At 35.5% G+C, this 14304-nt stretch overlaps 1 protein-coding gene across 7 annotated transcripts in view; it reads right to left on the bottom strand.

Annotated features, from left to right (window-relative positions):
* The window catches only part of MAPK10 (mitogen-activated protein kinase 10), a 273244-nt gene that overhangs the window by 15048 nt on the left and 243892 nt on the right, over window positions 1–14304 (bottom strand). Inside the window, exon 12 of one of the 7 annotated variants that reach the window (XM_012724145.1) lies at window positions 8146–8178. The exons of the other annotated variants lie outside the window; for them this stretch is intronic. Within the exon in view, the coding sequence (XP_012579599.1) occupies window positions 8158–8178 (21 nt within the window). The 3' untranslated portion in view covers window positions 8146–8157. Of the gene's footprint in view, window positions 1–8145; window positions 8179–14304 lie in introns of those variants that run through there. 7 annotated transcript variants of the gene reach the window in all.

The following is a 14304-nucleotide window of genomic DNA, read 5'->3' as shown; positions in this document are numbered from 1 at the left end:
GCAGTCAAAAAGATAAAGTCATGCCATAAAGTCATGCCATTTGCAGCAACATAAATGGAGGAAGGATTATTCTCAGCAAAAAAAGCCAAAGGAAAAAGAAAATATCAGATGGTTTCAGCTATAGGAGGAACATAGGGGAACCAAATAAAAGATCAGGGAAAAAATAATAACAACAATAATAAAAATTATCAGGCCACTGTAAATCAGAAACATTCTGCAATGGAGGTGGAGACAGAGGGATCAAAACAGGGGAGGGAAGAGCACAAGGGACTATGGTTACAGTGCAGGGGTGAATTGGTGGTGGGAATTCTACAAGTACTACACCTGAGAAGAGAATACATACACTGCACAAAAACAAAGCAAACAATCCAGTCAAAAAAATCGGGCATAAGACCAAAAAAAAGATACTTCTCCAAAGAGGAAATTCAAATGGCCAACAGGTATGTGAAAAACTGTTCAACATCAATTATAATCAGGGAAATGCAAATCAAAAGCACATTGAGATACCACCATACACTAGTGAGAATGGCACATACTAAAAAAAAAAAACAAAAAAAAAAACTAGCAACAACAAATGTTGGCAAGGGTGTGGATGTGAACAATGATGCAATATATAGACTTTATATATATAGTCTAGAGTCTTTCAGTAAGAATGACTCAAGTATATTAAGACAAGTTCCTCAAAAGCCTGATTAGGCTTTGTACTAGACCTTTGCTTCTGACTTCAGTGGGACAGTTTCAGACCAGGGGTAGCACCCTAGTGCCATGGAAGCTCTTGCTCAGCTCAGAATCTCTGACCATATGAATACTTGTCCTAGCCCAGGCATGCTGGGGTGGCCTCTCATACTGCAAGAAGAACCAGATCAAGACTGCCCAGTTATGGTGGGACAATTAGTGCAAAACTAAGACCAGACATTCCTTCAACATCCAAGATTGTTACTGAAGTAGAGCCTCAACCAGCTATGTGATTCAGCAGCTGACTGTCTTGGCTCAGAGATCTCAAAAAATGAGATCCCTGCCCTATCTCAGAATGGCAGTGAGAACACAGAAATAAAGAAAGGTGTCTGTGCTGATACCTGACTAACACAGAAACTTCCACCCCAAACTATAAGGATTCTCAGAACTTAAGAACAATACAATTTAATGAATGAATAAATAATTAAAATACTATGAAATCATCATCTAAATAAGTAATACATGCCAAACTGGTTAGGTACAGTCATTTTGTTATGGGGTAGATTTACTCTTCGCCTCTTCCTGAGTATATATGATATTGTGATGCCATCCCTGCTAATTGGGCTCATCCGGGCTCCCTGCCATTCTCATGTGCACAAGCTCTCAGAGGCATTGCCGAAGCCTCTTTCTTCGAACAATTGTTCAGAATTGCTCTTATAACCACAGCTCAGAATCTGTGCAGTTGGCTTCTCCATGTAGTGGATTTTTCCATTCAAGTTTCAAAATTGAACATGACTCAAGAGTACAGTTCCTGCCAAAGTTCATAAATGCCATTTTCTCTTTGCAACAAAACTATTTTGAGAAAGCTTTTCTTTGGATTTTCATCAAACAGCTGTTGCTGATGTCTACAACACAAAGTACATAGACTAACTACAAACACTCTAAAGAAAGCAAGCAAAGTACTGAGCCGAAGAATTTTCCTTTCAATAAATCGAGTAAGCTGCTTTAAACACATTCACAATAGTTGTAGTTAAAAGTGTTACAAATTCATATTTTGGTGTTTTTTATAAGAGATATATTCTCCTACAGTGGAAGGGTATATTCAAGTAAAGATAGCTTCCACATAACAATATAAAAATGTAACTGACTAGTAATCAAAAGAGAGTAATATCTTGATCAAACAGTTTAGCATAAGGTGGTCCTTGAAGGGCCTCCCTTCATCGGCTAAAGTAAAGCTAGTGTTCTCAGCTGTTTTTAAGCAAGAAGCATTTTCTATGTCAGATAACTAAATAAAAAGGAAACAAGAAATAACAATAAAGAGAACTGCCCAAGAGAGGTATGTGGAGAAAGTTTTTCCTTACATTGAAGATCTGAGAAAATTAAGAATGAGAAGAAATTGAGGATAATCTATGGAAAGTTATTGAGACTTGTGACTAACTTGCACACCTTTGTGTATTCTTCAAAAGACTGAAGATTCCCTTTATATTATTTTATTTTAGGGCAGAATTTTTATTTTAAATAAATATATATGTATATATGTATTTAATTGAGGTGATATTGATTGACTGAGGTGATATTGAGGTGATATTGCAGTATTTTGGAAATAAAGAACCCCCCAACACATTACTCCCTTAGTACATCCATCACCAAATCACCCATAGTCCCACATAGTTCTGTCTTCCTTTGTTCTCATACCTCCCTGTTCTCACCCGTCCTTTCTCTCCCCCCTCCTTATTTACACCTTGCTTCTTGGAGTAGATGATGTATGGGATGTTGCAAGATAAATGATGAAGGAGAAAACAATGATTCCAGGCCAAAAATATACAGCCTAGAAAACAGAATGGTGGTTACGATGGTTTAGCTATGTGTGTTTCTCTGTATCCACACACATACAGAAAGAACTAGAAACATTTAGTGATTATAAAGCATAATCTATATAGTCAAAAGTGACAACAGCTGAGTCTGGAGAAGAGATGGATCAGGCAAAGACAACCCTAGCATGGTCTTATGTATCGTGATATGGAGCAAAGGCATGCTCCTGAGGGGAAGAAGAAACTATTGAAGAATCTAAGAAAACGGCATGGCCAGATCCATGAGCGGATTGAAGAACTGAAAGCAGAGAGACCAATTAGGTATCTACTGTACGATCTAAGAACACTGTTAAAAGGCGTGGCTCAAGTGGGGTAGAAGATACAGATTAATAACTAATATGTTTTAATAAGTACAATTGGTAAGTTTTGTTTCTCACTGAATGTGTGCTATGTTAAAAAGAATGACTCCCAGATTTCTAGGCTGTGTGGCAAAGCAATGAAGGTATTGGTGAAGCTAGCCAATAAACAGAATGTAAAGTGGATTTGAGATTGGTAGAGGAGAGACTCTATGTGCTATGCTGGCTTTACTTGAAAATTAAGTATATGATCTGATATTCATAGTAATGTTGAATGAGAGATGTAGATTTGAGATTATCAGCAAGAGGTATTTGCTGATGTCATGACAATGGATGCCGTCAACCATGGAGGAAAAAGTCAAAGTGAACTCGTGCAAGACCCCAAGTTTTAAAGATCAACAGAAGACACATCTACTAGGAAATAAAAGGAGAAGTAGAAGAAGGAGGAAAATATATGGGGAATAAAGATATTGCAATATTATAAAGACAACTGATCAGAGATTTTTTTTTTTAAAAAGGAGGCAATTGGTAGTTTCTAGTAAATGAAACAGCAAATAATTTAGCCTTCAAGGAACTATAAAGTCTCAATAAAAAGTATGCCTTTAAATGCCATAAATTTCTCTAAATATCAAAATTGCCACCATGCCCCAAAACAGCCAGCTATATCCTAGGTGAGGGAACACGGAGATAACACTCCCAAATTTAGAACAATAAAGAAAAAATTTCCTCAGCACCAATATGGATAATACATATAAACAAACTGAAAAGGAATTGCAGAACAGATTGTAAAACTGAAAAAAAAATAGTTAAACTGCTCTCAGATATGCTCTATCATCTCTGAGGGCTTAATAAGAGTAAAAAAAAAAAAAGACCCCTAGATTTTACCTAATTACGGAAAATCCCCCCCCCTTTTTTTAATCTAAGACCCTATATGTTAGACTATGTGTGTCCTAATAATTCTCAGAACAGGAAACTAAGAGTCAAAGAAATTCTTTTAAAAATATCTTGAAGTCACACTGCTAATTAGTAACAGCACCTTGATTAATATTCAATTTAAAGAACAACCCAGAGCAAATGGTAATTGTACTGAATCCAAAAGAAGGGACAAGAAAACAATCTCTAAAGGAAACATCTTTGTAAAATGAAAAGTAGAACTATAACTCACTAGGGTGACCGTGTGCCACCCTAAACCTTCTTGGTTTATGCTTGTCCTTGTAGTCTTGGCTTAGAGGATAATTATATAGCTATATAACAATGTTGGAACGTGGAACTTTAGGCATCTCAGGTACATAGTAAGAGGATGGAGAAAATAACAGAACAGCAACTTTTTTTTTTTCAAGAGGGTCTTAGCAATTGCAGCTGTAGCCTTTGCTGTTCTCAGACATTATGTCAGCATTTCCTTCCTTTTCTGCATCTCTAGAAATGCAATATTCAGCTATAAAATGTGGCTTTTGCTAGCAAGTATATATGAGAGTACAAGTCTACATAATAAAATTGGGATGAGTAATATAAATTCTGCTGGGATTCTCTTTGGTTCTTGTTGCCAGATATGATTTCTTGATGAAGAGATCTCAAACAGTATTTATTCAAATGCTTAATTGATTCACAACTAAAGTATAAATTGCTCTCTCTTTTAACATTATTTTATGCATACAAATAATACTTATTCATTGATTGAGATGTGTAAATTTATTCTTTCATCATCTTCAAGATAACTCTTTTTTTAAACAGCATTATAGAATGTTAGTGATGGAAAGGCATCTAGAGGTTATCTAATATCATTTTTCAATTTTCAAATGAGAATTAAAAAATTCAGGAGGCATAAGTGATTTCTTCATGATCACAGAATTAATTGATGCCAGAGTTAGGGATAAAACATAAGAACTCTTATAGGAAAAGATGTAATGAAGGAATTCTTCCGGTTTTATGCTAAATTGAGTAATTCAACACTCATGAAAGATTTTCATTGATGACAAATTTGAGCCTGCCACTCTGATTTCTGTTCCAATTTTATGTCATTCTACACATGTAGCTAGATCTGGAAACTATCACTAACCAGTCAACACGTATATCCCTGACTGTTTTTTGTCAAAGTATCTCACATATCAGGACCTCCACACATATGAATCTCATGAGATGAAAAACAGACACGAGACAATAAGTTGTAGGAAGTTGTCCCTTTTATATATCTTTCAGCCCCCAGCTAACATTTTTTTCCCATATCAGTCATGTTCTGCCCCACATGATAGCCATCAGGTTGTTGGTGTTTGTTTTCTGCTTCCTTTGTCCTGTTAAGAACATGATGTGGTTTTGTTCCAGATTTTTTCTCTCTGTATTTGCTGTCTTGCAGAAAAGGCCAACACATCTTTAAATAGCAGCATTTTTCTATTGACACATTCTCTATTAAGCCAGCAGCTGGATCAAAGAAAATATTACATCCTATTGAAATGTGCTTTGTTTTTCCTTACTAAGCTTGGCAGTTTGAAGGATGTCAAAGTATGTAATCCTCAATATGCAGTATGTGAGAGTCCCATAAACACAGGCAAATTTTAAAACAATATAAAAAACTCATGTAAGGAAATATACACGATTTGGTTTTGTACTACCTTGAACACGTACAGATACAATAAGTTTTCCAAACATATTTAAATTTTTTGATTAATAGGACTCCTTAAATATTTAAGTTCCTGATTAGAAGATAGTATATTTTGATACATTTTTATATAGCACTAAATAATAGATACTCTCATACTTATTTTATTTTTTAGGTAATGATATTTAGTATTATCTATTTTTCTAAAACTTTACACTCCCTCTAGAACCATGAATATTTTTACCCATAACAGGGCTCAATATTTGCTTAACAAATAATGTTACCAATAATAATATACCAAATTAATGAAAGTACAATGAAATATGTACAATTATCAAAATAATTGAGTATAGCTATTTTCCACAATTACTTAGTTTATGCGTCTACCATGCCATAAACAATGCTTTGGTTCCCAAGCATTAAAAATTTCACTGCCTTCTAAATGCAGACAAATGGCAACTTTTTGTTTTATGCTTTTCAGAATGGCCACTTGTAACACTCTACCAGTTGTTTTTTAAAAATTGTGTAGGCCAGTTTTAGAAACTTCGTAGGTGAGTTTTAGAAACTTTGTACACTTGTCTAAAAATCCAACAGTCCAATACTCAAATGAAGCCAAGTTCTTGAAAGTGCTCTCAATCAAAGGCAAAAGGTTAATAAAACCTCTCTGGAGACTAAGCGGATTAACTTTTCTTTCCAGAGTTGTCTTATATGGGGACACCAAGCGGCACCCAAGAGAGGGATTCCTGTACAAGTGATCATTTGAAGAAGGGCGCTCTCAGTGTCACCCTATAACGGGAAGAAGGACAGACAGGGACGCATGAAGAGCAGTGCTGTTGAACATGAACTGTCAGGTGCAAGGTAAGAAATGAGGACTTAGCTGGAACAGCTCCTATAACTGTGTCTGGGGTGGGTGAGTGGTGATGATGGTCTTGAAGTACTGATAAGTTTTGGCAATTTGGATATGAATGGGGCTGAGTATTGTATAACTCTTAGGGATTTGGTTCAATCAGTGAATGAAAAGTAGTGCTATGGTGTGAAAGGGGCAATGAGGAGGAAGTGAAGTTGAAGAAGGAAGAAGAGGGGAAGGAGAAAGTGGAGGAGGAGGAGGGAAGGGTGATGGAGGAGAAGGTTGTTTAGTGTGGCTAGCTGATATTCCACATGTTTATTTTGATATGCCAGTTTATATTACAGTGCTTCTTACTGATACGAACTGGGCAGAATTTCCAAACCCAATATATGGTTTTGTCAGTCACTCATGATAATTAAGAATAACCTTTTGGTCAAAGCAGAAAAGAAATTAGGGATAGAGGAAAAAATATACTTATCTACCATTCTAAGAGGGTACAATTCTGGTAGCACTGGAGAGTGGAGAACAGGCATGATGGAAGCACAACATTCAAAGGGCAAAGTTGTCAGGGAAAAAGACAGGTGACAAGTTGCTAATTTTCTTTGGACCTGGCTCTAGGAGTTCACTACTGGTCTTAGGGAAAGCAGTTTCATTTTGAAAAATGAACTAAAATAATGATGAGTAAATAGACTAATTTTTATAGAAACTTTGTCTATAAACATGAAAGTTACGCCCATTCCATTTTAAAGATTTAGTACTAAACTGTTGGTTATGATTCAGCGTTATTTAAAATGATGGTGACTGCAGTATGTTTTGTGTAAGTAAGCATTTGTATGATTTATATAAGTCATCATAGCAAAAGTTAAAAGAGGGTGCACATAGGAAAAGAAAGAACATAGACAAAAATACCATACCCTGGGTTTTCTTGGACATTGTATAACTGACCTATCACAGTATTATCACTTTCCTCCTAGTCAGCTTTATCACTCTAACCTCATTCATCAAAGTTGACTTTCATATATTATCTCATTTAGTCCTTATAGTAACACTCTTTTTCTGGACGGGCAAGTATTTAAATGTATTTATAATGTAATTAGAAAATCCATGATCTTTGCATTATATCTCATAATACAATTCCTGCTAATAAAACTTATTGAAATAAATACATTTGCATTTTTTTAAAGCAAACAAAGCAACAGAGAACATCAGGTTGGGAAGGGATTTAATTCCGTCTCTAGATGAAGGGAACCTTAAAATGCTATTAATTATCACAGGTAAAAATTTCTGTGATACAAATTTGTGCACCCAATACAGGGACTGGGATTGCATTGTATTGTGATGCTGCCACCTTGTGGCTGTAAAAAACAGCAAATGTTAAGTAAAAGGTGCTTGAGCCAAGAACTCACGTTTTCATAGAATGCTATTGTCAAGTGTTTCTCAACTGAGCATTGAAGTCATCTGGGAGCTTTAAGAATACTAATGTCCAGACCACATCAGAGATTCTTATTTAATTGGTTTAGAGTAAGGATGTTTAAACATGAGGATATTTAAAAATTCCCCAGGTGATTATAGTATGCAATTGGAGTTAAGGCCTCTATTCTAACCATTTGCATAGTAATCCAAGCAGGCTTTCTCTTTTGCCTACGTCTGCTTCATTTTTTTTTTTTAAGATGGAAGAGAAAAATATTCTAGAGAAAATGATTTTCTATCAGTCTTCAATCTATTTCTTCATATAATTTATAGAAACCATCATGTACTATAATTTTGAAATAGTAACAGAGTTTTGTGAACTGTAATCAAAGTAGACATCGGGTTTGTATCTCATTATCAAGTTCGTTCTTTAGCAAAAGTGAGCTAAGAGAACCTTAGACCTTCTTAAATGTAGTCACAGATTTCCTGATGGGGACAATGGACAGAGGACAGGAATATATGAGTCCCCTTGACACTGACAGTAGTAAATACAATGACCTTCAGCAAATAATTTAGTTTAAGTTGAGTCTTAATTATCCATTTTACAGATTGCTTTTCTCAAGAAGAAAGTTATTCCGAATATGTAACAAATACAGCACCAGGTAATTTAACAAATCACTCTTGAAACTGTGCAAAGCATTGTGTTTTCATGCATATGTGAAAAATACTAATGATGTTTGGATTCATCATAGCATTAAGTGACCAGAGGAACCTTTGAAACCTAGTAATGTAAATTTTAATTATAATTCAAAATGAGTATAATTAAAAAACTTAATTAAATGATGCCTTGGTGGCTTCACTAGGAAAGTAAACCCAGTATTCCCTATTTTTCATTCTGTTCTGTAGTTTTCTCAGATGTTCAGTCACAAATTTATTAGCTTTATATCATCAAAAAGTTTAGTCATGCCTTGAAAACAGAAATTACCTTTACTATGCCTTGGAAATTAAATTTTTCTATGGTTCTTTGATTGAAAAGTCTCAGTAATTGTATCACCAATCACCCAGTTTCTGTCATAAATCTTTCTTTTTATATTCATTCATTTAGCATATATTTACCAACCAACTCCTATATGCTATTAGTCATCCTTGGATTCTATCACCCTAAACCCCAAGTTTAGCGTTTGCAATTTGTGTTGGCTGTTAGCTTCTAAATATTTATCTTGTTATCATGTCTCCTCATGGGTCACTAGGAGTTCTAAGCCACATTAATATAGATTATCCCATGCTTACCATCTCCTTTCTCTATTCCAGTTCCACTTTGCAAACACCAGAGCCTTTCAGAAGTTCAAATCTGACAATGTTACTCTTCTGCCTGCTACCTTTGAATGACTTTCTTTTATTTGTAGGACACAGAACGTACTCCATCACACTTAGATATCTTCTCCTTACCTGGTCCCCACTTACCACCCCAAATCATACCTCATCCATCCCATGGGGTCACCCTTAAAGATTTGCATCTTTTCCAAACTTCTTTTGACCTGGGATATTTGCACACACCTTTTATTCTTCCTGCCTTTCTTCACTTAAATAATTTCTGCTTTATCTTTCATATTTTTATTTAGATGTTAGCCTGCCAAGCAGGTTTATCTAACCTACAGTACTGAGTTGAATTCTGCTTATATGTTACAAAACAAATGGGACAGTCAGTACCAGCACCTTTTAACATAACAATGAAACATTGAGAGTTACAAATGAAGGTTTTCTGTGTGTACTTGCTCATATGCATGATGGTTCACAAAGTAAACACCTTACTTACTATTGGTTATGATAACAAGTTGGGAACAACACTACAGTCCAAACAGCCACAATGAATACTTGAGCCTTACTATAAAGACTATTGGTGAGTATTGTGTGAAGAATTATGTACACTCATTTACATTTTAAAAGGAAAACTAAAGCTACCTTGGAGACTAGACCACAGGAGATAAGAGCTTTGAGACAAGTTTAGATGTTGCATGATCCAGGGTAGGGATATTCTCCAAGATTAAGGGATGAGGGGTGCTTCCAGTCAGGGCATATTTAGGAGGTAAAGTCAGTAAGATTTGTTGAAGACAATCTTCATTTCCTAGAGTCTTTCTAAGGTTTAAATAAGATTGAATTGAAAAATGATTTTATATACACTGGAAAAGTACTCAGCACAGTACAGTTTCATCCCATTCAAATGACATTTCTTAATCACACTCTAGGCATCATCCTCTACTCTCAGCCTTCCTTGCATTAAGTAAGTGAAGCTGACGATCTGCTCCCAAGAAATTTTCAAGTGTCGAGTTGGGGAAGATAGACTAAAAAATGGATCATTTTAGCATAGTGTGTGATATGATAATGGCATATGAAAGGCTTTTAAGAAAAAAAAAGTGCTAAGTTAAAATTATGAAAACCAACAGCTTTGACTACAAAATTTCCACTGGCAAAAGACACATTAGTCTCAGTGATATGGGATTTAAAAAAGAGCTGAAAAGGAGCTAGAAAAACATTTAGGTGAAAAAGCAGCACATGAAACACAAAGATGGCGGAGCCAGCCAATGAAGGCCACATGTCAGCTGCTTTTCTGCCCTCCAGCCCCAGAACAAGCAAAGTGAACAGAGGGAAAGTGTCATGACTCAATAAAAATTCACTTTAGGTGCACTCACCACAGAAAACCCTACTCCTCTAGTTAGCAAAAATGAATAGTGCCAAGATATGCTTCCACAGTGGAGACAGAAACAGGGATACAGAATTAGAAACTTTATTAAAGAAAACTGGATTTGTTCTACAATCATTGCCTTTTTATAAATACCAGTATATTTTAACTTAAAAACAATTTTTTTCCAACTCTAAAACACTTTTATTAATTTAAAAATACACTATTTTTTGCATTATAACCTTTTTTTCTCCTGCACTAGTCCCATTGAAAAAAATCTTATAATAAATGAAAAAGCTCTACATTAGGAAATCCTTCAATCAGGTATAAATAGTTCTGTTAATTTGGTAATTACTGCCCCATCTATATGGATTCACCACATTTGGCACACTGCACAACAAAGCATTCTTGTACCACTTTTATACAAAAGCTATTTATCAGGAAAAAAAGCAAATAATATTATTGTAAACTTATTTCAATTTTAAATTTTATAAATACATATATTTTGAAAAGACCTCTTGAAAAGAAAAATTGACTTTCTAAAAGGACATTGTGACCTAATGAAATGAGCACTGGCTTCCCATCTTGTTTTTTTTTTTTTTTTTCCCCCAAAGATTTATTTATTTGTGCTTACAGAACTGGGGTACAAGCCAGAGATTCAGGGGCGGCAAGAGGTTTCACTAAAGACAGAGTGGGGAGCAGAACAGGCAGATTGAGGAAGTACACTACTGAGGGGAGCAGCGGGCGTGTCAGGAGAGGTCTGCCACACCATGTGGTCACCTCCAGGTCAGACGGGGAATCGAACTCATGTGGAAGTGGCTTTAACTTCTTAGTGCAGTGCTTTAACCCGCTGTGCCACCAGGGAGGGCCCCATCTTGGTTTTTAAAAAATACCACTCTTGGTATTTAAAAATTCTGCAAATGGGAGTAATGATACTCAGAAGTATCATTACTTTGTGGGGTTACTTTGTGGTAGGTGGGTGGTAGGAGTTCTTTTGACTGAGGTAATGCAGAATAGTAACGTGGGTGGGAAAGTTAAACAAAATAGTCAATAGGAAAGTGATTAAAACTTTAATTAATTCATCTAGTATTTTTGAGGACCTACTGTCTGTTAGAGTTATATGGATGATACAAATGAATGAGATAAAACCTTTATTATCAAGTTTTTTTTTTTAGAACAACAATTTCTCAGGCATGTGTGGTAAACGGGATGTACTTGGGGAGATGTGATGAGTAACAGAATTACTTAAGAGGGAGAAATTATTTTTGATTAAATAACCCACAATATTCTAACACACTCCACACTTTCCAAAAATAATCATTCCCTTAATGAGAGCTGGTGACCATAGTGAGATGTTAACTCAGATATGCTGTGCAAGGAAACAGGTTAAGAATCACATGTTTCCTATGTTCGAACAAGAAAACTATGTACTAATTTAGAGCACAATTTTGCCCCTCATTTTCCATTTAAATAGATTTCATCTAGTGAATTTTCTTAAAACTGGGCTTACTTTTTCATTAAGTAATACAATAGTATAAGGACTTATTTAAAAAGGAAATAATGTAAATGAAGCTTTTTGTTAATATGATCAAAATAGAGAATGTTTTTCTCTTAAGTCATATAGATTAAATCTGTTAGATTTAAGCTATTTTCATACATAAGCTGAAGAGTGCCTCTTCCACATCGTATGTTTCAAACTTTATTAAACACTTTCACAATCGTTTTATTTTATCTTTTTAAACATTGTTAGGATATTTTATTGGTAAATATTAGTTGTGACAAGTATACCACCTGAAGCTTTGAGTCTGTCATTCTTTACCATTTCCACTGTCATTGAAGTTCCTTTTTTCATTATATCTTGTTTTATTGTCATCCTATCTTCTCTTTCTGCTAATTTTTTTAAAAAGATTTATTTATGCATGCATGCAAGAACTGGGGTCTAGGCCAAAGGTGCAAGGGGTGAGATGATTCACCAGAAACAGAATTGGGCGTAGAACAGGCAGATCTACTGAAATGCATTGCTGAGGGGAGCAGCAGACGAGACAGAAGAGTTCTGCCATGCCATGTGTGTTACCTCCCAGGCTGGGGGTAGAACTCAAGCCACAGTGACTGTGGATAGCTTCATAGTGCTGTGCCTTAACCCACTGTGCCACAGGGAGGACCTGTTAATCTTCATTCTACCACTGAGAAAAAGTGGTTTGCCTAAAACACACCTCTGTAATTAAAATGCCTGCAGCAGCTTCCCAGGTCTTTGGCAAGGCTCCTCCCAAGAATGACTTAGCGTGCTTCCCCCACCTGATCTTAGCTTTTATTTCTTACCCATCTCCTCTGGTGTCATATTGAATTAACTGCAGTCCCACAGGTGAACTCATGGGTTTCTCTTCTCCCCTAGCCTTTAAAAAGGCCGTTTCCTTTACCAAAAATAAAACGCTATCAGTCCACCTCCCTTCCATTTGGCTAACTCCTGTCCATGCCCCTGGTCCCATTCAAGCTTTTCCTCCTCCTGAAAATCTTTGTCAACTAAAAAAGAGGTCACACATTATTTCTTTATGCTTCTGTGGCACTCTGTGTTTCCCTCTTCATAGACTTTATCAATGGCTATAATTTCTCATTGTCTTCTCTATTAATGCTACTATGCTATAACTACAAAATATCAGAAACTAGGTTTCTTGTAAGTTATAAAGCAAAAATCTTCAATGGCTTTGTGTACTGAAGTTTAATAAACATTTAGAGGATTAATGAAGTGGATGGAGGATGGGGTAGGGTGGGTCTTAGTCCAGGTCGTCTAGATGCAAATGCCAGTGGCTTCCATCATAATCTATTTTCACCCTGTGTCATGATCTTTATCTCCACACACTAACTTGTTCTTTCTTCCTTCCCCCTAAGACTGTTGGTTTGACCCTTTGTTATATTATCTTGTATCATATTATAAATTAACTAATTGTGAGCCAACTTTTCACTTCATTTATAGCTAGGACTTCTATCCATGAGAGAGCTACTAATTACTTCAGAACTTCTCTGTGACTGTCAGTATAGGAATTTTGACTATGAAACTTTTCTTTGTAATTAAACAAGAATCACAAGACAGTGGAACAGGGAACATGAGAAAACCTACTTCAGAAAAAGAAGTGGTGACAGATTGCTCTACTACAAAAACAGCATCCTGGTGCAGATGTCATGAAATGAAGTCACCAAGTGTTTTCTATTGAACTTAGTCCCAAATAACAAACATCTTAGATAAGAACTCTTCAGAAAAAGTGCCCAAAGCATAGTTATTTTCTCACTTCTTTCAGAGGAAAATAAAGTTCAGCTTTCAAAAGTACATAAAAATGGGAAGCATACTCTTCCTGGAATTGGAAACTAGAGAAGTACTTTTATTCACCAATTAAAAGTTCTTTAAAAAATAATAAGTTCCATTCTTTTACCACTATTTCACAAATTCCCCCTGAGTCTCATATTGAACCTGCAACAAGTTATGGATGTGATTTTTATCATTCTTAAACTGCCATCCCATTAGAAGGGGACATAATAATTTTATTATAGTATATACGCTATGAAAGGCCATAAAACTTTAATAGACTTATAAAAAGGGAGTGTAACCTTTTTAATATTCTGTCTTATCCTTGGATGAAACCCATTCTACCTTCTCCTCACATACAATGAAAGCCCTAGGGCTCAGCAATGCTTCTACATTTGGGAAGAAAATGTTCAGATGCAGCCTTTTCCTTTGAATCTAAAATTACCATGATTCTGCACTCATGATTACTTCTTTCCCATTCTTTTTTTGATTCTGCAGTTCCTCAAACACCCAATCTCCAGACTTTTTTTTTTTTTTTTTTTTTTTTGTCTTAGTACAGCTCTGATGACAAGCTAACTTTATCTCTATAGTTTACATTTGGGGTAAAAAAAAAATCAAAATAAACATCCTACAG

This window comes from Condylura cristata, unplaced genomic scaffold, assembly GCF_000260355.1.
Source record: "Condylura cristata isolate star-nosed mole 26May11 unplaced genomic scaffold, ConCri1.0 scaffold00012, whole genome shotgun sequence".
Classification (NCBI taxonomy): Eukaryota; Metazoa; Chordata; class Mammalia; order Eulipotyphla; family Talpidae; genus Condylura; species Condylura cristata.
This window is presented reverse-complemented; position numbering and strand designations above follow the sequence as displayed.